Source organism: Anolis carolinensis, chromosome 3 (assembly GCF_035594765.1).
Source record: "Anolis carolinensis isolate JA03-04 chromosome 3, rAnoCar3.1.pri, whole genome shotgun sequence".
NCBI lineage: Eukaryota > Metazoa > Chordata > Lepidosauria > Squamata > Dactyloidae > Anolis > Anolis carolinensis.
The window spans coordinates 36,104,357-36,126,613 of record NC_085843.1 but is presented as its reverse complement, the minus strand read 5'-3'; the positions used below and the strand labels follow the sequence as shown (position 1 = coordinate 36,126,613).

At 39.7% G+C, this 22,257-nt stretch overlaps 1 protein-coding gene across 3 annotated transcripts in view; it reads right to left on the bottom strand.

The window, feature by feature from the left end:
• Positions 1–22,257, bottom strand: part of b4galt4 (beta-1,4-galactosyltransferase 4) — a 56,310-nt gene that overhangs the window by 15,036 nt on the left and 19,017 nt on the right. The window contains exons 2-8 of one of the 3 annotated variants that reach the window (XM_008107895.3): positions 19,371–19,463; positions 19,181–19,233; positions 17,716–17,894; positions 14,659–15,132; positions 13,131–13,363; positions 5,286–5,473; positions 3,423–3,545 (exon numbers count right to left, since the gene is read on the bottom strand). In XM_008107895.3, coding sequence (XP_008106102.1) covers positions 3,423–3,545; positions 5,286–5,473; positions 13,131–13,363; positions 14,659–14,932 — 818 coding nt within the window. In that variant the 5' untranslated portion in view covers positions 14,933–15,132; positions 17,716–17,894; positions 19,181–19,233; positions 19,371–19,463. Of the gene's footprint in view, positions 1–3,422; positions 3,546–5,285; positions 5,474–13,130; positions 13,364–14,658; positions 15,133–17,715; positions 17,895–19,180; positions 19,464–22,257 lie in introns of all 3 variants that reach the window. The other 2 variants (XM_062974742.1, XM_062974743.1) reach the window with 2 other exon arrangements.

Sequence of the window (22,257 nt, the reverse complement as noted above, 5' to 3'; positions counted from 1 at the left end):
CCATCCACGTTTCTTCCCCCCTGTCATTGAAACTTCAGAGGTTCCCGCAGCAGAGGATTGGCTGCAGGAACTCACAGCGGTGCAACAACTTTTGCTCCAGCAACTGGACCAAGCCAAGGAGGACTATAAACGCCACGCTGACAAACATCGCCAGCCGGGCCCCGAAATCAAGGTAGGAGATCGGGTTTTCCTGTCCACTCGCTTTCTGCCCTCCCACCGCCCTTGCCGGAAGTTAGATGCCCGTTTCATTGGTCCCTATCCAGTGGTGGCGCAATTAAACCCCGTGACTTTCAAACTCCAACTTCCGCGTTCAATGCGCATTCACCCCGTGTTTCACCGTTCCCTGCTCCTTCCGGCGGATGGTGTGCGACCTGATACAGACCAACCGGCCCCCCCTCCTGTTTTGATGAATGGGGAGGAGGAGTTCGAGGTTGAGGACATTTTGGATTCTCGCTTTCACCGCCGCCGCCTACAATATCTCATTGACTGGGTGGGTTTTGGCCCTGAGGAACGCTCTTGGGAAGACGCCTCCACAGTCCATGCTCCTGATCTAACCCGTCGCTTTCATCAGACCTATCCCACCAAACCACGACCTCGCGCCTCGGGGAGAGGGCCCCAGTTTGGGAGGGGCCTTGAGGAGGGGGATAGTGTGATGACCCATGGGCCTTGTAGTCCTGCTCAGGACATTGTAATTCCTGATGAAGATGAAAACTTGGGTTTTTTACCTTCCCAGTCTGAACTGGATTCCTCTCAGCCAGATCTTTCCCAGGCAGATCTGGGAACCTTGCACCTGCAAGAAAGTTGTCTCCCAGAAGTATGTCAAACAAGCCCAGAGCCTACTTCTCCCGTATTCTTGCGCCGGGAGTTTTGTAAACAACAGAGAAGTTTGGATTCAGCTTCGCGCAGGAGTGCGAGGATTGCAGCTAAGAATGTGGCCAATTAAGACTGCTTCTCGTGAGAATCTTTGGGGAGTCTCACATCTGGTCTCAGAGTTAGCTTTCGGTTCTGATTCCCAGAGAACTGCTTCGGCGGGAAAGCTAGACTCTATTTAGGTGTTTTACCCGCGTAGTAACTTCGCGGAGTCAATTCGTCAGCCTACGGAGCGAGTTGTGTCTGGACAGCGCGCTCCGGTTCAAGCCTCGCTCCTGCTCAAGCCTTGCCTTGCTATCCAGCCTTCGCCTTGCTTCCCAGCCTTTGTTTATCTACGGACCTTGCCTTGTTTCCCAGGATCAATCCTTGCCTTGTTCCACGGATTTATCAAGTTATTCCACGGACCTTGTTCTTGTTCTTAGTTACCTTGTTCCACGTTCAAGCCTTGTTTTAAGTATCAAGTTACTTCCTAGCCTCGCTCAAGTTTCATGGACTAAAGGACCTTGTCATCTCCCCTCACTTTGCTTGGCAAAGTGAGTGTTTCGGTTATTGGATTACAACTTTGGACCTTAATATTTCTTATTGGACATTGCTTTTTTGGACTAATTCTGACCTTTCCTGAAAGGTCTAATTCTGAACTATTTTCTACACTTGTTTTTATTAACTTTATATATTCCTTCAATAAAGATATTAGATAGATTCTGGCCTCTGTGTATGGTTATTGGTGCTCTGCAGCCTGGGTCGTGACACAGGAATTGAACCTTGTGCTCTCCGTATGCAACTCATGTGCTCTGCTTCCTAGTTTCTTTTCCTCCCTAAAGTTATTTATTTATTTATTTATTTATTTCCAGCATTTATATCCCACCCTTCTCATCCAGAGAGACCCAGGGCGGCTTATACAACTGGCAACAATTTGATGCCGACAACATAGTTAAAATCATAACAATATATAAAATCCATTAAGAACAATTAAATACAATATAAAATATAAGACATATGGTTAAATCCGTTCATCCAAGATCCTCAGTTATCATCAGGTCATCTCTAGAAAAATATTTCTGCTTGATCTTAGACTGCCCCATTGCTAGTTTCCTGTTAAAAGAATACTTCTAAGCCTTCCTTTTTATTACTTTTTAAAAATAAACAACAGATTCAAGGACAAAGGCAAACAAAGACCAAGAGTAACAGAAAAATAGGCATCAATACAGAAATTTGGTTATGGTATTCATTTTACAGGAATCATAGCTCACAATGTGAATGGTGTTTTTTCACATAGGATAGTCCTATGAAAATGTCAAATACAAAGTTATACCACTATCATCCCTTCAATTTAGAATTTTTAAAAAGAGTTGATGGTGCATGGCATAACTCAAACACTACACACATTGTTTAAAGTTTCACACCTTTATCCTTTTTTTACAGTGAGGTAAGTGTGTTGGTACATGCCAGTGTGTGAGAGAAAAATGTAGCGTGCTTTATTTTCCTGCTTCTTTTTGGTTATTTGCATGCTACACCATGTAATGGTCTCTAGAAATAGTCAGGAACTATATGCTCTAATGAGGTCCTCCCTAACATATATCAAGGAGGTTATACAATTTTTGTCCTTTGATATTATCTTTTCTATTTATAATAACATGGAAACTCAGACTTCTTTAAAGTAATAACTTTTAAAAAATATAATTATTTCTCAACAGTCAATATATAGTACTGCTGGTACGATCTGCTCTCAAGAACTACAAATTACTCCTAAAAACAGAGTCTCTGATCCCCAGACATCTATGTGTTTTTAGTTTAAATTAGTTTTTAATATATCTTTCATGGTATCTCAAAATTTACTAATTTTAACTAGTCACACAGGCAAGCTACACTGTTAACCTAGAGCATTGGTTCTCAACCTATGGGTCCCAAGATGTTTTGGCCTTCAACTCCCAAAAATCCTATAGCTGGGAAACTGGCTGGGATTTCTGGGAGTTGTAGGCCAAAACACTTGAGGACCCACAGATTGACCCACACTGACCTAGAGACTAGTTATGTTACAGTATCATTTTGTTCTGTGCTATTATCACAGGCACGTTCTAGATAGTGATGATGATTTCACCCATCTCCCTGCACCATTCTAAATGCCCTGGCAACTCAAGAGTCCTCCCCTGCTGCACCTATAAAAATACTTCTCTGCTGGTTTGTGTTCACCGACTCTAGCACTCAGAAGCCACATTAATTAGGGCAAAGTAGCTTTGCCCTCTTGGAAAAGGGATCATGAAACACTTATGATATGTAAATCAATATAATGACAAAAATATATATTGAGGCAACAGTCTCATCTAAGTGTAGCAATTTCAGTCTAGTATCTGTATTCCCAGGTTTTATAATGGAAAGCTGTCAAAGCTGCATATCCCAAAGTAGACTGTTTGCAGCCTCCCCCCCCCCAAAAAAAATATATTGGATGACCTACAAAATACCTTCTGCATTTTAAAGTAACCTATACATTACCTACACCCAAAAAGTTATCTTCACAACCCAGGCTGCCCGCTTTGGCTTAGATATGCAATTACCTGATCCGGAGGTCATCGTCCTCTCCTCCCCAGCCCCAGTAGTTGTTAGAAAATCCATTCACCTTTGAGAATTGCTCCCTTGTTAGAGCAGTTACACCCCCAAAGTATCCTTGGTAACGCAACCTAAACATGAAGTAAAAGAGATAAGGATGTGTTTTTTATATAAAAATAGGCATAAATCTTAACAAAAGCTTTACATTCAAGCAATTTACATTCAAGCAACAATTTCCACCTTCCTAACATAAAGAGGACAACTATGTAGCTTCTTGCGTCCAGAATGCTTATTATTTTCTCTGCCCAAGAGGAATAGTCACATCGTAGTGATTGGAACAACAACAAAAATTGTCCTGGGAAGCTTTCCCAGGAAGTAGCTATCCTATCTCACAACTGCTGATAACCAAACCCAGGTTCATCCACCAAGGTTTTGTGACCGTCAAAATAGTGCTGTGTGACCCCCTTCAGTGACACATTCATGCTCACCACAAACCTTAGTTTTTTTTTAAAGTATTCATCCATTGATTTTTAGTTTTTAAGCTGTTTGCTAACCTCAGACTGTATCCGAGAATATACATCCATCAAGCTTTAAAACCATTTAAAAAATGTTTAACTAGGATGTAACCTTTCTCAGTCAGAAAGCCTAGTTCCAAATTATTCCTTTTCCTTTTCATGGTGAGAAATACTATTTCACATTAATACTTCCATCTACCAACATGATCATGAGAAAGCCCAATCTCTCCAAAAGCAACTCAGTAGCGGAAGACACAATTCCAGTTCTACTGGGTGTCACATTCAGCCATACAACGAAGAGATTTCAAGTCCTCCCAATGGCACATATTTTCTAGAGTCTTCCACACCTTTCCTTTGAAGCACTTTAGAAGTTCATCCAGCAGCAAGTACAATACAGTAGCAATAGATGTTGGAAGTGTCACTAAGCTGACACTATCATTTTTCATCTGGAAAAAAAATCTGCTGCCTCTCTGCTTTGATCCATCACTATACAGTTTGCCTACACAGCCCAGATCAATGTGGTGTGTGTGTGTGTGTATGCAGGTGCCCATACTCTTTCTTCCAAACTTCAAGTATGAGTTTCTGCCTGTGCTATACAAGAACTGGGAAGTCCTAGCACTTGAGTGTTTTAACTGGAAGTCAGCTGCTATGGATTTTGAAGAGACACAAATATAGGGCAAAAGGAAGAAACATTTCAAGAGAAAGATGCATCAAGCAAACCCGTGTCATGACTACCTTCTATCTGGAAATCTATGTCTTCGATGTGGAAGACCATGTGGATCCAGAATAGGTCTTCACAGTCATTTACGAATCCACCACCAAGATTCTACCTCTGGATGATAATCATATTCGGCCATGAGTGATTGCCCATGATCACAACAACCACCTCTATTCGTTTTCTCATTTATACCTAATGACATTTACACCTAATGACATTTAGATTCAGACTTAGTCATATTTGAGAACTGACTCACTGAAATCAATGTTAGTTACAGCTACCCTAAATTTTATTGATTCCCATGGCTGGGTGCAACTGTATATAACTTTATGTTGTTTTAACTAATTTTTAAATGTTGCCATGAGAGAATTGTGCTCTTAAATTCAACAAATATATTCATTTAATAAATAAAATAAAGCCAGGTGTTTATTCTAGACCACTGGCTTCTAGACACATGTTAAGTAACACAACAACCAGAACACAGACAGAATGACAGAGAGATTTGTCACCTTCAAAGATTTCCACCTCAAATGACAGGCACACACACAAAAAGCAAAGAATCACTTACTGGTATGCAAATGGCGTGCAAATCAGGAATGCTTCATAACATGTTAAGATTTCTCTACCAACTTTCCTACCTGTAGCCTGTGCTGTTTCTGCCCACTACTAAGTGCTTTGGCTGACTACCACACACATATATGTTGAAGTCATTCTCTGGCACCAGGTCAACATCGTGGAAGATGAAGCAATCCCAGTTCTCTTCCTTCAGGGCTTCTAGGTATCCTACATTCAGCAGTTTTGCCCTGTTGAACTTAGCATTGCCAGCCTGCAGATAAGAAACTCACATCAGACTCACTGAATGAGGCAAGTTTTCTCAGCCTAAAGAAACAGTATCAGAAATACAATGAAAAATATGTGGACTATTAAGTCTTAAACTGTGGGTCCCGATCCCAAATGGGGTCCTCTTAAGTCAATGCTGGGGTCACGGAAAATTTGGCAAGAGTAAAAGATATTTGAATACCACTGATTTACACAAATCAGTTAGCAACAATTTGTAGGGGGTTTACAGTGGAATCTGCAGAAAATGCTTCAGCTGTACTTCATAAAAAGGAAAAACAGTCTGATTAGCAAGTCTGATTTATTATCACCAAATGTTTGATTGTTATACCTGGGAGTCATGTAAAAATGTTTTGAGCAAGAAGGAGTTGCAAAAAAAAAAAATTCTGATGGAAAAGGGTGTTTGAGAAAAATTTAAGAAGCCTGGGGCTAGAGATTCAAAATAGATCATACATACTAAGTATGTGAGAGCCCCTGATGGCGCAGCGTGTTAAAGCACTGAGCTGCTGAACTTGCAGACCGAAAGGTTGCAGGTTCGAATCCGGGGAGCAGAGTGAGCACCCGCTGTTAGCCTCAGCTTTTGCCAAACTAGCAGTTCAAAAACATGCAAATGTGAGTAGATCAATAGATACCGCTCCGGCAGGAAGTTAATGGCACTCCATGCAGTCATGCCAGCCAGATGACCTTGGAGGTGTCTGCGGACAATGCCGGCTCTTCGACTTAGAAATGGAGATGAGCACCAACCCACAGAGTCGGACACGACTGGACTTAATGTAAGGGGAAAACCTTTAACCTTTACCTACATGCTAAAAGTCACTAGGTTTTGAGACCAATGTCACTCTTGTTAGAGACAAGGAGAGATGCACCCAAGATTATAACACATAATACACAGTCCTCTTTTCTTCCCAGAAATCTTTTAATCAGATGCCTTTTCACTTGGCTGCCTCAAAGGGAAACATGCAACTGCACAGGCCATCAACTCAGCTAGAACAAACTAACACTTGGTTCCTCCTGCCTCTATCAGTAATCTTTCATTATCTGAATACTGTGTTAACAGTGGAGGTCAATGGAGGTCATTTTCCTCTTCTCCCTCCATTCTCCCCCCCCCTCCCCTTTTGCACCAAGTTTCTTAGGCTGCAATCAACTAGAGTCCTATTCACACACTTAATTATTTGCTTGGGTTCAACATGTGAACAAGCCCTGTCCTCTCCATTGTAATTTCTTCATGGGAGTATGATGTGTTTGAAGATAAGAGGTTGGATTCAGAAGTAAATGCCCATTCCAACAGTACTAAAAGAGGAAAACGTGGCATTAAAGCAGTGATGTTCTCATCATGTTCTCTGAAGGAAGACATTTATGTGGGCAGGCAGGCTGGTACACCACAAAGCACCCAGCTTGGTTACACTGTGGTGGCAACACTACCTGAGTCATACTTTTTAAATACAATGAATGAAAAGTGGTAGCAGGCATTTTTTCATCAGTTTGGAATTTCCTTCCATACCGCCAAAACACTTCTGTGGATATAGGGGAATTTTGTCCCCTGAAACTCACTGAAATTCCCATAGTGTCAGAAAACTCCCAAGTATGCTTATCTATCAAAATAAGGTTTAAATTGTGAAAAACTCAAATGTTCAGTTTAAAAGACTACATCTGTGATGGGGACGAAGATTTCCTGTGGAGACACATATATAAATAATTCAGAACCCTTCTAGAGTAAAAATAATCAGGAAACAGGAAATGAATAAAAGATTAAAAGTCTTTTTTTTAAAAAAAAAAGTCTTGCACTCTTTATTTTAAATATGAAACTGATTTTGTAAATCAAGGACTGTTGGAAAAATATTAATGTCATACAAGTAATTGCTTTCGTTGTAAATTACTTATGCAGTACATTTACTGCAAACTAGAACAGATGCGAATAACAGCAAGTTGTCACTTTAGAAGCACACTGAGCAAATTTGTGAAACTAAGTGCATGTCACCTGAAGAACCTAAACTGCCATCTGCACAGACTGGAATAACTCTCTATAGCATTCCAAACTGGCCTTTTTTCTAGTTCTACTTCGTGTTATTAGGAATTAAAAGTGGAATTTTTGCATGTAAAAAACATTCTACTAAGGAGCCACCTCAGTGAAGACACTGATAGAGAAAAGGTTTCACTTGTTCATTTATACTCAATTAGTTATTAATTTGAGAGCCAGTGTGGTGTAGTGGTTTGAGTGTTGGACTCCAGAGACCAGAATTCAAATCCCTGCTCAGGCAGGGAAACCCACTAGGGGATCTTGGGCTAGTCACACTCTCTTAGGGCACTTCTACACGTGCTTTAAAATCCAGAAGTTACCGGGTTTAAAAGGGGGTGGCTAAACAACATTTAGCCAAAGTGCAGGTGGATCGGGTTAAGAGCTAAATAGCACATGTTAAAAAGGTGCAAAGAACACCTTTGAATGACTATATATCCCTGCAGTCATGCAAAACACTTGTTTTCCTTCCCTCCCCCCTGTATAGACTGTTCCAGTGCACGTTCATTTTTAAAAGGCCCAAAACAGCTGATCTAGCTGTCGAATGGACACACAGGTAGTTTAAGAAAAGCACATGGAGAGCCATTAGAACTCTCTGAAACTATTTTACACTTTATAATCTTAAACAGAGGTCAAATGAAGAATAGGGGGAAAAGAGAGATCTGACGGAAGCTTTTTTTAAAAATTACTCCATTATGCGCATGACCTCATATGCGCATACGCACACCTCATATTCGCACATGCCAATTTGCTTGTGTTTATATAGATATAACAGAATGATTTTTAAAAAAAACTTCAGCCAGATGTCCCCCTTCTGTTCTCCATTTTGATCTGCTACAGGACCATATCCCAGGAGAGGTGCGTGGGCCTGCTGTCAGATCCTGGGAATATTTGTCTTAGATTTAAAACATGGATTTCGTGCTGTCTGGATTCGTCCTTAGTCTCAGAGGATAGCAATTGCAAATCAGATTTCAACAAATCTTGCTAAGAAAATCCTTTGATAGAGTCACGATAAACCAAAAATTACTTGAAGGAACCAGATTAGTGGGTAATAACTATTTTATTCCTAACCCCTCTCATTAGTGTGGGGTCTCCTGCTTGAATTTTGACACTACTACCACCATCCCAATTATCATTTCTTTTCTCCAGAAACTTTTCACAGCATCTCACTTAACTCATGTTCTTTGTTTCAGAACTTCCAGCTTATACCTTTAGAAAGAACTAGCTGTGCCCGTCCACGCGTTGCTGTGGCGAAGTCTGGTGGTATGGGAAATAAAGTATTGAGGAATTGGTGGTAGTTAAGGTAAAGGGTAAATGTTTTCCCCTGACATTAAGTCCAGTCATGTATGACTCTGGGGGTTGGTGCTCATTTCCATTTCTAAGCCAGCGTTGTCCATAGACTCCTCCAAGGTCATGTGGGATGACTACATGGAGCGCCGTTACCTTCCCGCGGGAGCACTACCTATTGATGCACTCACATTTGCATGTTTTCGAACTTCTGGGTTGGCAGAAGCTGGGGCTAACAGTGAGGGCTCACTCTGGTCCCCCAATTCAAACCTGCGGCCTTTCGGTCCAGAAGTTCAGCAGCTCAGCGCTTTAACATGCTGCGCCATCAGGGGATATTATTTCCTAAAGGTTGTGAATATACAATATTTCTGGTTGTTGTTTTTTTTGTTTTTTTTTGTCTGTTGGAGGCAAGTATGAATGCTGCAATTAGGGAAAATGATTAGGATGTAATGGCCTTGCAGCTTTAAAGCCTGGCTGTTTCCTCCTGCCTCTGAAAACAGCCTTTGGAAGCAAATTCCTGAGTGAATTTTTTGTTGGGAGGTGTTAGCTGGCCCTGATTGTTTCCTGTCTGGAATTCCCTTGTTTTCAGAGTGGTGTTCTTTATTTAGTATTCTGATTTTAGAGATTGTATTGTTCTGTTTTATTATACCACATTAATTTTTATATATTCTGATTTTAGTGTTTTTGAATACTTGGAGCCAGATTGTATTCATTTTCACGATTGAACGCAACACAATAATAATAATAATAATAATAATAATAATAATAATAATAATAATAATAATAATAATATAGTAATGGTAGTAATAATAATGACTTTGGTAATACACAGTGCTTCACTCCCTTCTCAGCTTCCTTTCTGGAAGAATCCTTTCTTGGGAGGTGTTAGCTGGCCCTGATTGTTTCCTTTGTGGAATTTCCAATTTCCCTGCTTTCAGAGTGTTGCTCTTTATTTACTGTCCTGGTTTTAGAGATTATATTGTTCTGCATTATTCGATCCCAGTAATTATTTTATGTTGGATAAGTGAGACTCTACTGTAATTACTACATAGCATTACTGCGCATGGAACTACTTTTTCTGTCAAATTTGTCGTATAATATGATGTTTTGGTGCTTAATTTGTATAACGATTACCTAATTTGATGTTTAACCTGCTTTTCCTGAAACCCTTCTTATTATCCAACATATTCACTTATCCTGCCAGCCTGTTTATGTTGGATAAGTGAGACTCTACCGTATATTGATAATCTTATATTATCTGCTTAGAACTGGATTATATGAGGCCCCTTCTTCACAGCTGTATAAAATGCACACTGAAGTGGATTATATGGTAGTGTGGACTCAAGATAATCCAGTGCAAAGCACATAATATAAGATTATAAATGGGTTATATAGCTGTGTGGAAGGGCCTTGAGTCTACACTGCCATATAATCCAGTGCAAATTAGATAATCTGTGGAAGAGGCCTCAGGCCTAAGTCTGCCTGTCCCCTGGGCTGAGTTGGTTGCTAGGAGACCAAGTGGGCAGAGATTAGTCCTCTAACTGGCAGCAATTGGATAAAAACAATTATTCCTTTCCCTCTAATTAGGACTTTATTTTTCTTTTCTTTTTGTTGTATCAACCTAGAGGCATGGATGATGGGTTGTGTTGTCAAATTTCGAGGTTGGGGGGCCTGTAGTTTTGTTGTTTTGTTGGTCGCCGTGATGCCATCACTCATTTATATACATAGATAGATGAAGGCAGAGAATAAACCCCTAGTACATAAGTTACTGATTATTCATTATTGCAAAATGGCTGTGATTTTGTGGCTGAACAAGTGAAGTCATTAGATTTGTGCTGTGCTTACATCTGGAGCTAGCTCCTGTGTTATTCTCAATGTCACTCCATTACTCAGTCACTCATAAAACAGCAAATATGAAGGAAATTCAAACTGCTGCATTTATCAATGGAGTAGCCTTGGCAATAAAATACACAGCAAGAGATATACTGGCTATGTTGCCTGGAATACAGCAAGACTCCCATATCTGCAGGGAATATGTTTCTGGACAGATCGTAGTTATCTGAAACCATGGACATGACCAAACACCATTAAATTAATTTACTTCCAGTGCTAGCATGCCACTGAGATGCACTGGAGGACCTACAAATGCCTAAGGAAGTATGGTAACTTCTATGGGAAGCATAGCACAGAAATGCCTGGAGGATCTAGCAAATTCCTGAAGATAAATTATTTTATGGGCAAGGGTAAATGAAACCACATATATGGGTTCAAGGGGTCTTACTATAATGGCTTTTTAAAAGGTCACACAATTAAACCAAAGAGAATTAAAACCCAGATTTCTCAAGTTTATAGTGTTTTTTATTAATCCAGCACAACCATCACCAAGCTTCTGTCCTTATGTGATATAGCAATAGAAAACTCAATATATAACCTGTATACCACTTTCTGATGGGGCTCAGGAAAACCATCACATTTGCAACACAAAAACCATGAGGGACCGAGCAAGCTCAGTGAGCATGAATGACAGACTGTCTACCGTAGTTCGAGGAGGAGAAGAAAAATGCTAGCAAGAGTGAATGAAATGGAATAATCTTAAAGGCTGACTGGGATTGGACTGAAGACTGAACTGGAGTACTACTGTAAAACTTTACTATAGCTCCTATTTTGAATAATAACAACTTGTTTGAATCACCACACCAATGAAACTGTCCAGAAATAGTATGAGGACATATGCTCAGTTAATAGATCCTGTTCAACTTTACAAGATCATGCAGAATTCCATTCCAAATCCCCTTCTCTGAAGTCAAAGAAAAGGAATGGCTACTTTTCCCAACAGGGTTATAGTTTCAGGTAGAAAATAGATCTATCCTGACAATTTTACTTGAAAATTGAAGTAGAAAAATAGAGACCCAAGAGAAAGAAAAAAAGAAATATAAATACCTAATCATAAATCTCACTAGATCCAGTGCCAGTAGACCCCTTAATCATGAATGGTTTTGTAGTTCTAAAGACCCCTACAGTCTTTTATTCATTACTGCTGCTGTTATTCAAGCAAAACTTGCAGCAGCTAGAATCATTTCACACTGCTGAAAGGAACAGTGCATATCACTTGTAAGCCATTTCAGCGTACACTTGTCTGGAATTGTCTCTTCTTAAAATGTAGACCAACTAGCCTGGTTAGATACCAAATACATGCAAAAATGTTGCCTAGTTTCTTCCTCTAATCTCCCTATTTCAGAACAAATCGAACTATTCCAGTATTTCTGGATGTGGTCACTATTCCATATTAGCAATTAGAGGCTGCCACTAAGCCAAAATGTATTTTATTTATTTTATCCTACCTTTCTCATGATATAGGGATTCAAGGTATGTATGAGAGTGCCAAAAATACAGCTGAAACCAATCAAACTTAATGTCTTTGTAAATCACTGTTATTCCAATTTAAACCCGAGGTAGAACATGTAGCATTTCACAGAATCAAAAAGTTAGAAGATAATGTAAGGGCCATATAAAGCACTCTGTAAACTCTAATCTCAAATCGGAGCAGATCTAGATCTGTTGATCCAAGCGACTTCAGGTCTCCACAAATTATATCCTGATCCAGAGCTGTGATATTGGGCAGGTCACACAAAACAACAAGAAACAAATTTCTGAAATCTACTTTAGCTTTTTAACTATTTATTTTTAACTGTATATTTTGCAAACCTTGCAAATACCCCTAAGTTGACTGCAAGCATTTAGACACAAAATAAATAAACTGGAACCAAAACAACTAAACAAATGTCAAAACATGAAAATATTAAGATGTTGAGAGTTAGTTAAAAAAATCCCTTAAACAATAAAAGCAAGAAGTCAAAAAATACATGCCATTTCTCCTGATGGAAAATTCGCATCAATGAACTTGACAAAAACCACCACCTCTAGGGAAGAGAATGCAAGACGTGAAACTCACCAAGCATAGCCTTTGAAAGAGAAGTCAGATGCAAAAACGTGAGCTGAGCCCCAGGATGCAAACAGGCAATTATTTGGACAAGATACATTTTTCAGGCCTAGCAGCTTTGAGAATAACAACGCTCTACCAACAGTGCATAAAGTTAATTTGCCACCCGCTCTGTTTAATTCATTCGATCCATTGTAAGCTCTTGCAGCAGAAGGCATAAGAAACTCATCAGCTCTAGTACACATAGGGGCTCCTAAGAGCTGGTAACACACTGAGATGGATTTGTATTAGAGTTAGGGAAAAGTGATCTGGGACTTGCCTGAGGCAGCATACTGATTACAGATGAACAAAGAGACACAACAAGAAATCACAAGAGAGCCAGAACTATCTTCTATACAGACTCACCTGGTGGATGACATATATGCCATAGTCCAGCTGTTGCCGCTGCAAAAAAGGGTGAAGGTGCTCCAGCAGGTACAATAGATGCTTCTCACGACTGCGGTGCGGAATCAATATAGCAACTCGTTGCAGAGCTAAGCAGTCTTTGGGATGAAAGCGTCCTTTTGTGACCTGAGGATTTTCTTTTTGCACCTCTTCTAGGGTGAGAGATGCTTTGAATGTAAGCTTGCTGGGGCCTCCTATGGGAAAAGGTTAAGTGTCATCATCATAAACCTAGTCGCTAGAAACATTTTCAGCTGCTTAAATGGCCTGGTACTCAATGAAAACTTTTTAAGGCATTCCTGGGGAGGATATTTATTTCATGCTTAATTAATTAAACTTAGCATTGTACACTAACATTCTTACTAAATAGCTAGATTTGCTGGTAGGTTATTTGTACAACTAACTGAGGATGGGTTAGAAGACATTTTGTTTCTCACATGTTGTCAGCAATTGACATGATTTATAACCTCCAAAATCAGTTTTGGTTTACAGATTTGGCTCCTTAAGACTTTCAGTTCCCAATCTATAATGCAAATACATGCAAAAATGTTGCCTAGGCACAGATGACATTCCCTTCAGATGACATTCCCTTCAAAAGTAGCCAAACATGGACCATGTAAAACTTGATATTTTTCAAGGCGTGTCCAAATATTAGTGGTCAAGTAGAAGAGCTATTTTTCAGTGGTTGGACGCCACTGTGGCAATCATGGAGCAATGCATGAGGAAGAATAGCTAGACCATGGGGAAAACATGAAGGTGTCAGCAATTTGGCCAAATTATCTAGCCTGTTTATTTACCACCACAAGATTCAGTCACAGCACAGCAAGAAAACAATCAGGTTTTTAAGATAGTCCTAAATCCACATGCCAGAAGAACAACAACAACAAAACAAGAAGATTGGATTTTACAAAAGAGATGAAATCATATTTAATGAAAAATTAAACTTAAGGAGTAAGGAAAAAACGACCTGCTTTATGTTACTTAACTTGAACCCCTGAGTGTCAGGCCCTGCATGAACTGTCAAAACAAACAAGAAGTGGCAGAAAGTGCACTTCTGTTTTTTTTAAAAAAATGTTAAACACTGTAAGGAAGTCCTGCTAACCTTTAGAATATGGATTTCCACTCCTGAAATCATAAAGTTGGAAGAGACTATAAAGGCCATCCAGTCCAACCTCCTGCCATGAAGGAAAAGTACAATCAAAGCACCCCCAACAGATGGATATCCAGCCAGTTTAAAAGCCTCCAAAGAAGCAGCCTCTATCACACTCTGAAGCAGTGAGTTCCACTGTTGAAAAGTATTTACAGTAAAGAACTACTTCCTAATGTTCAGGTGGAATCACCTTTCTTTTAAATTGAACCCATTTCTCCGAATCTCAGTCTCCGGAGCAGCAGAAAAGCCTGCTCCCTCTTTCATAAGACATCCAGAAAAGGGAATTTGCATACATATATACAGCCATATTTTGCCCATCCAATATCTAAAACTACAACTTACGCAGATAGGGAGACTGGGAGGGACAAGGAGGCATCATCATATTGGGCAGTTTCACAGTAGACATGGTATCCCTGTCTGAGTTTCCGTTTTGCTCCCCTGCAGCAGTGGTTGCTTTTCTGTCATTTCGTAATAAGCTTTTTGTCTTTGGATTCTCATGGACAGCATACAATAGATAAGAAGAAGTGACCCAACCCACCAGCAAGATACACAAACTGAAGAGCATCAAGAGTTTGAGCTTGTAGGAGACTTGAAGCTTGCCATAGCTCAAGCCCATGGCCCTTCACTGGCTTATGAGCTTCTCCCTTGACACTGCCCTTGATGTATCCTTGTTGCAGCACACTTCAAGGAAAGCAGGAAAGTCAACAAGAAACAAGAAGTGATGTGGTGCTGCATTCTGACAAGTGCCCTCGGGCTTTTGAATGCATGTCTTTCTAGCTCAGCAAGGAGTTGAAGGTGGACATTACAAGAGGAGACCTGTTCAGAAAGAAAGAGAGAAAAATATTCAGTTTCCCTCAATCAACCACCCCACCCATAGAATTCACCAAAAGCAGAAATTATACACATATGTTGTTGTATAAACATAAATTACCAAAGAGCAAGCCTCACTTCCATATGTTATAATCCAACAAATTGCAAGGCCCTCAGGTTTAGGCAGGAAAAATGCTTCTGAACATTCAAAAAGGATCATAGCTAACTCATAAAGCACCTGCTTGATATGGAGAAGGCCTTCAGTTGAATTCCTGGCATTGCCAGCTATAACTAAATCAGATGAATATGTGAAAAAAGTCTCACAAATATTTATCAGGCATATTTGGTTCTGAAATACAGAAAGACCCTTATAAAAACCCATATCAGTAGTTTCAATAACCATATCCATGGTTTCATTTATTCTCACCTGCTGGGAAAAATTCTCTCTACGAATTTGCTAAATCCTCCAGGTGATTCTATGGTGCACTTCCCCTAGAAGTTACCATAGAATGGCACTGGGGAAAATTCCTGAAGAGGACACCTCTCTAGAAATTGTCAAGTCCTCTAGCACAACTGTATGTTATATTAAGACCAAAAGTGAAGTAATTTAATGGCATTATGTTGCATTCGCAGAGTCATGTAACTACGGCCAGCTGGGAACAAAAGGTAAGACAGCAAGCTCCATTTTCATAGCTAGTCATATCTGAGTAAAAGGCTACCTGCAAAGAAAGCCACATACTCACAATGTACTCTGAATACAAAATTCAAAGACAGTAGGTAATTAAGATACACATTGTTAGGAATGTCATACTGAACCCAACATGTAGCAAAGGAAATAATCATGTAAAAATGGATTCCTAAAAAACTGAATAGAAACAGAAAAGTAAAAATTAAAAAAAATCCTATTGCATTATCAGTTGTGCAACAGAGTCAAAAGACTGAGATGAGCACAATTAATTCACTGTCTAAAAATGCTCAGTGTGACAATGTGGATAGTCATATGCAACAAAATGCCTCGTCTTGTCCCTTTCTCCACTCACACCAATTGCACTTAATTATTTTACTTTTTCGTGGAAAACCACAACTTGGCATTATGGTCAAATCTTGCTTTTCAACAGGTCTCCAATGTAAGATCGAAAATTATGATTTGAGATTTGCAAGTGTGGATGGTCTCAAGCTTCTGAGCAGGATGACAAGAAGGAAGAACAAAAACAAAAGGCTTGTTCAGTTAATATTAAGCCATAGTTTGGCATTACCATGAGAGCCAACATAGCATCTGCTGTTTGTTTCTGTACTGTTATCAAAATTTACAAAGAAAGGGCAGGCAATTAAAGTGTGAATCAACTTCATTGTTGATGTTATCGGAGAGGTGTAAAATGTCCAAGTTCAAGATTAAAGGAGAGTACATTCAGCAAGATCAGAACAGTGGGTTGCATACAAATGCCATCAGCATTCCATCTGTAACTTATGACATCTTTCACAGGACTTACAACAAAATGACTACCTATCACATAACCAGCAAGATAAATTATTATGGTAATAAAGCTGTATAGTCTTATCAAATCAGCACTGTAATAACAAGACCTCAGAGTGCAGCACTGCTACAATTTAAGTAAAGGATATTTGAAGGTGTTTTTCCCCCCGGTTGCCAACTACGTACTACGAATTTGACAGTAGCAGTTACTCATTTAACTCTCAATTATATAGCATGATGGTATTTTTATGTACTGAGAATGAGCTACAAGTAGAAGGATCCGTGTGTCTTTACTGGCTTGGCTAGGCTATAGATCATTTATTAGAAATGGTCTGTGTTTCACTCCACTGATAGTTAATGGCCCATTTAGACACGGCATAGTTAAGCATTTAGAAATCAGTAAAAAACATCTTACACGACAGAAGCAAGAGAGCCATAGAAACTCACACAACACCTGAAGGGGTGGAGAAAACAGGATAGGCAGAAAGAAAGAAAAAAATAATCAAGTAGTAGATACCATAATTAGATGTTCCCTGTTTTAGTTCCTTGCAATAATACCTTTTTAAATGAAATGATACATTGATAAACCAGCCATCTAGGACACCTCTGAGAACCAATACCAGGTGGATATAGATGAAGTGTTAGGATTGATGTCTTATAAAAAAAGACAAGTGAGATAAATCGCCACTGACATACTGAAATGCAACTTTAGAAAGTCTGAAGAATGTGCAACAAATATAGCACCTTTAGCATTTTCCATCCATAAGTGGGAACATAAATTGGATACCTGCAAGCAGTATGATCCAAAAGAAGAAAGTCTCTCAAATACAACCCCCCCCCCCCAAAAAAAAAATAGGGCAAGTCAACTGAAATCTGACAACTGAACCTAAAACAGTTTAACAGGGCAGTTCTCCCTTCCTAATTTTTAAGGAACACATAGCACAGATTCAGCTGTCATTCTTATGCCCAACACTAAAAATCATGTTGCTCTGTGATGAAAATGCAGCCAAGCATCCATTCAGCCTGCATCAAAGGAGCACACCAGTCAAGAGCACAACTTGCTGCTATTTTTCTTAACTCTTTAAGCCAAGAGAAAGTGAGCTCATTAGACTTACTTGATCCTGCCTCTGCTTTCCTTCCTGTGGTGAAGCTGTTTTGTTCTTCCCGCAGCAAAGACAGCTCCTGTGCCAAGTAGCAGGGGCACTTTTCAGTAGTGAAATCCCACACCATAAAGGGCTCTCTGTTGCCTCTCACAGATCCAGAAGGAGGAGTCGACTCAAAACTGCACGAACCACTAAAAGAAAAGTCAACAGTTTCAGCTTTTTCCTATTAGATGCCACTCCTCTGCTTTCTATGCATGCAGTTCCCTCCACCCCTTTCTTTCTTTCTATTCAGAGATGACACTTCTTAAGATTTTCCAAACTGCTCAAAGCTGGAGGATTCTGGAAATCTTAGTCTCAAAAGTTACTTTCCCATGTTCTGACAAATAGCTCAAGCATATTTCTGTTCTTCAGGGTTTTATTTGTGTGAAGATTATTCTGAAGATATTTCACCTGCCTTCCTATTTTGCATCCTAATTGTGATATGAAATCCCTCTCAAACAGAAAGGATGTTCAAATAACCAAGGTGATTTCAGATGTAAAATTCTTATAAGCTGAAAGCTGGCTAGAGTTACTCCAACTCTCTCAAAATGGACTTCAGATGAACTCTTCAGAACTGAAAGTTACTTTGAAGGAGCTGAATGTCAGAATTTGAAGGCTCAAAATTTTCTTTTTAATGAAGTTATGTAAAAACAAGGGAAACCCAGTCAGAATATAAATGACAAATCAGTAAAGTGCAAACAAACCAACAGGACACCAGTGCACAAATGAAAAGAGTCACTGATGCTCTTACAAAAGGCAAGAAGACTTCCCTTCAAAGCTAACGGGAATAAAGAGACAGAGCTCTGGCCAACAAATATAGGTGACAACAATAAGAAAAAGGAAGGGTAATCTGAGGAACAACTGTTACAAATAGATGCTAACCATTTCTTTAAACACATCCGAAGCAAGAATCTAATAATTAAGGCAGCTGAACTTTTACATCACAAAGGAAAATGTATTTCGACAGAGTTATTTCCACTTTAGTTTCCTCTTTTTATGTACAAATGTTTTTACTGTATTATGCTTGTAACTCAACTAACAATATAACAAAATATAATATTTTTAATGTGTAAAAAATAAGCAGGGGTCAGATCTTCATCCAATGGTTTTGCCGGGAGCAAGAGATCTTTGCTAATATCTCCTTTCCAGTGCAATTTTCTGCATCACCCCTCACAAAGAACAGTTTTTGGGGGAAATGGGAGAAAAGCTATCAACAATGTCACTTCTGCCCTTCTGCCAGCAGAAGAGCTCCATGAACAAAGTTTTACTCATGAAAACCCAAGGAGACTTCAGATAATACATTCCCAACATTTTTCACTACAGAAAAACTAAATATCCACAGTTGATTATTTTTTCCCATAAAAGAACTGAATTAAACAGAGGTAACGAATTGATGGATTTTAGAGTTCATAAAGAACACCAAAAGAAGGGAACTTACCTTCAGCCGTCATTCAATAACTTGAATGTGACATTTTTTATTATCCCTTTGTCCTGACAATAAGAAAGCAGTATGTGTATTAGTTTTCTGATGCAAGAGTCAGGAAATCAGGATATATCTGCTCCCACTTCAATTTAGTATCAGGTTGGATCATATGACTGAAATGAACTTGGTCACTCTGACAACCTACTCCAGGTAAAAGTTGAGGGAGTCCACACACTTGGTGATAGTGCTTGGGATCAGTGGAAGCCATTACAGTAATCCAGCATGGCAACAAAAATCACTGGAAGACAAAGATCAACAATGAAAAGAGTCACAGATGTTTCCACAAATATTCCCACCGTAACCAATGGTTCCTGAGTTTGACTTTATTCATCTTATCTCCCCATCAGTCACCATTATCCTCGATTAACTGCTGCCATCAAGGCATTGTATTTGAACACAAGCTTTCCAATATTCCTTATGTAATCTCAAATGTATAACGATTACAATTTTAAAATGAATATATCAAAGATCACTTATTTAACACACTTATATCCTGACTGCTACTACTGTAACTCAAATCTCTCTCCCTCATATCCTAATTCTGATTCTGACTAACTAATCTTCCTGACTCTAACCTCTCTAGCTTCTATCCAAACTCTGACTCTTAATCCTAACCTTGACTGACATACAGCCAGTCACCAGTCATCTCCAAAATCCCATACTCTCATGCCCACATGTCCTAATCTCATTATATCTACAATATCTTATAATATTTTACTATAATTTAGCTAATAAATGATACAACGTATCATCTCAAAAGTCCATAAAATGACAACCAGCTCCATCAGAAGGGAGTAGAGGGCACTGTCTTACAGTAGTTCTGCTATTTATGGGGCTGGTTCCATAAATGGTTCAAGTAGCAAATGGTTCGGGCTTAGGCTATTTAACTAACAGCATCTCCGCATATAAACAAGCACAAATACTGCGGTTAGTGGAGGAGGCCCTGCTCTCAGTCCCACCCCTGTCACAAGCACAGTTGGTGGGGACGAGAGAGGGGGCCTTCTCCATGACCGCTCCTTCCCTCTGGAACACCCTCCCCATGAAAATCAAAACCTCCCCTTCATTCTCCTTCAAGAAGCAACTAAAAACACACTTTTGTACTTTGGCCTTTGGAGAGGAAGATGATTAGCTTCTTATTAGCTTTTATTGCTTATATCCTGTCTGACGATGTTGACCAAGAATATATTGCCTTAACTTATTAGAGAGCCGCATCTTTATATTGGTATTTTTTTGTATTTTTTCATACATTTTGTTAGCCTGTTGTGTTATTTATGAGGTTGGCCAACTATTTGTTTTAGAATATAGGTTGTTTTATTGGCTAGCCCCCATCTTCTGCAGGGATTTGAAAACCTGGATGCTGTGATGACGGTTAGGCCCTGTTCATGAATGCCCAACCCTAATCTACCAATAGGGTTACCCAGCATTTTACCCCCAGCTCTAACCCTATAGTCTTCTTGTTGCACAAGTCCATGCCCAGTCCTCCTAGTCTGATCATGCCCAACATGATCAGACTAGAGGGCGGGTTAAAAATAAAGTTTTATTATTAATATTATAGCATTGGGAAATTTCTGCTGTGTGATGCTGTAGGATTTCATTCTTTGTCCTATGCTCCTCAATATCTATATGAAGCCACTGGAATAAGTCATAAGGTGGGTGTAGCGGGTAGGATGCCATCAGTATGCTGATGACACCCAGCTCCAATTCCCCTTATCATGAGCAGAGACTGTGCAGGTGGTGGACCAATGCTTGAATGCTGTAATGGGTTAGATGGAGGTCAATAAACTGAAACTGAATCCAGATCAGATGGAAGTTCCATAGACTGGTGGTTCTAAGATCTGGGCACTTGAAAGCAACCTGCTCTGGATGGGGCTGTACTCTCTTGAAATAACAGATGCACAGGTTGAGAGTTTTCTTAGCTCCAACTTTGTCACTAGAGACGCTGAGACCCCTAAATGGTTTAGAATCTCGATACTTGAAGGAGCATCCCTCCATATACGTCCCTGCCCAAGATTTAAAATACGTTGAGGGTACTTTCCTTGTGTCCCATCAGTCAGGGCAATATGATGTGAGGGAACCTTCTCTGCTATGACACTCCTTAGAGGCTTGAATGGTGCCAACATTCCTGTTTAGGTGCCAAGTAAAAGAATGATTATTAATTTTTGGGGAGTCTAAATAGAATTTTCAAAAATTCCTCCCACACATATGGTTTCAATTCACACTAAACTAAACATTTAAATCATTTTGTTCAGATATGTTGATGACACATTTACCATTTGGAGCCATGGAGAGGACGAGCTCAGCAAGTTCCTGGACCACCTTAACAGCATCCACCCAAACATCCAATTCACCATGGAAAAGGAAAAGGAAGGAAAACTGCAATTTCAAGATGTTCTGGTCATCCGCAAACCCAATCAACAATTGAGCCACACAGTTTACAGAAAACCTACACACACAGATAGATACCTTCATAAAAACTCCAACCATCACCCAAGTAAAAAAAGAAGCACAATCAAAGCCCTGACAGACCATGCACAAAGAATCTGTGAACCCTACCTCTTCCAAGGTGAACTAAACCACCTAAACTGGGCTCTACAGGCCAATGGTTACTCCACCACAGACATCAGAAGAGCTGCAAGGCCAAGAACAAGCCATGAGAGTCAAGACAAAGATCCACCCAAAGGTGTTCTTACCATACATCAAGGGAACCACTGACCGCATAGGCAAACTGATGAAGAAGCACAATCTACAGACCCACAAAGAAAATCCAACAAATGCTACAGTCAGCAAAGGACAAGAGGGATCCTCTCACCTGTGATGACTCATGAGCATTGTAGTCCCATTCCTAGTGCTGTTGTGACTGACGAAGAGGAGAACTTGGGTTTTCCTCCATTTCAGCCAGAAAGGGAACCATTTCAGCCAGAAATTGAGCCTTTGCACCTGCAGGAGGTTTGTCTTCCAGAAATCTCCCAAACAAGCCCGGAGTCGAGTTCTCCCCCTTTTTCGCGCCGTAATTACATTCTCCAGCAGAAAGG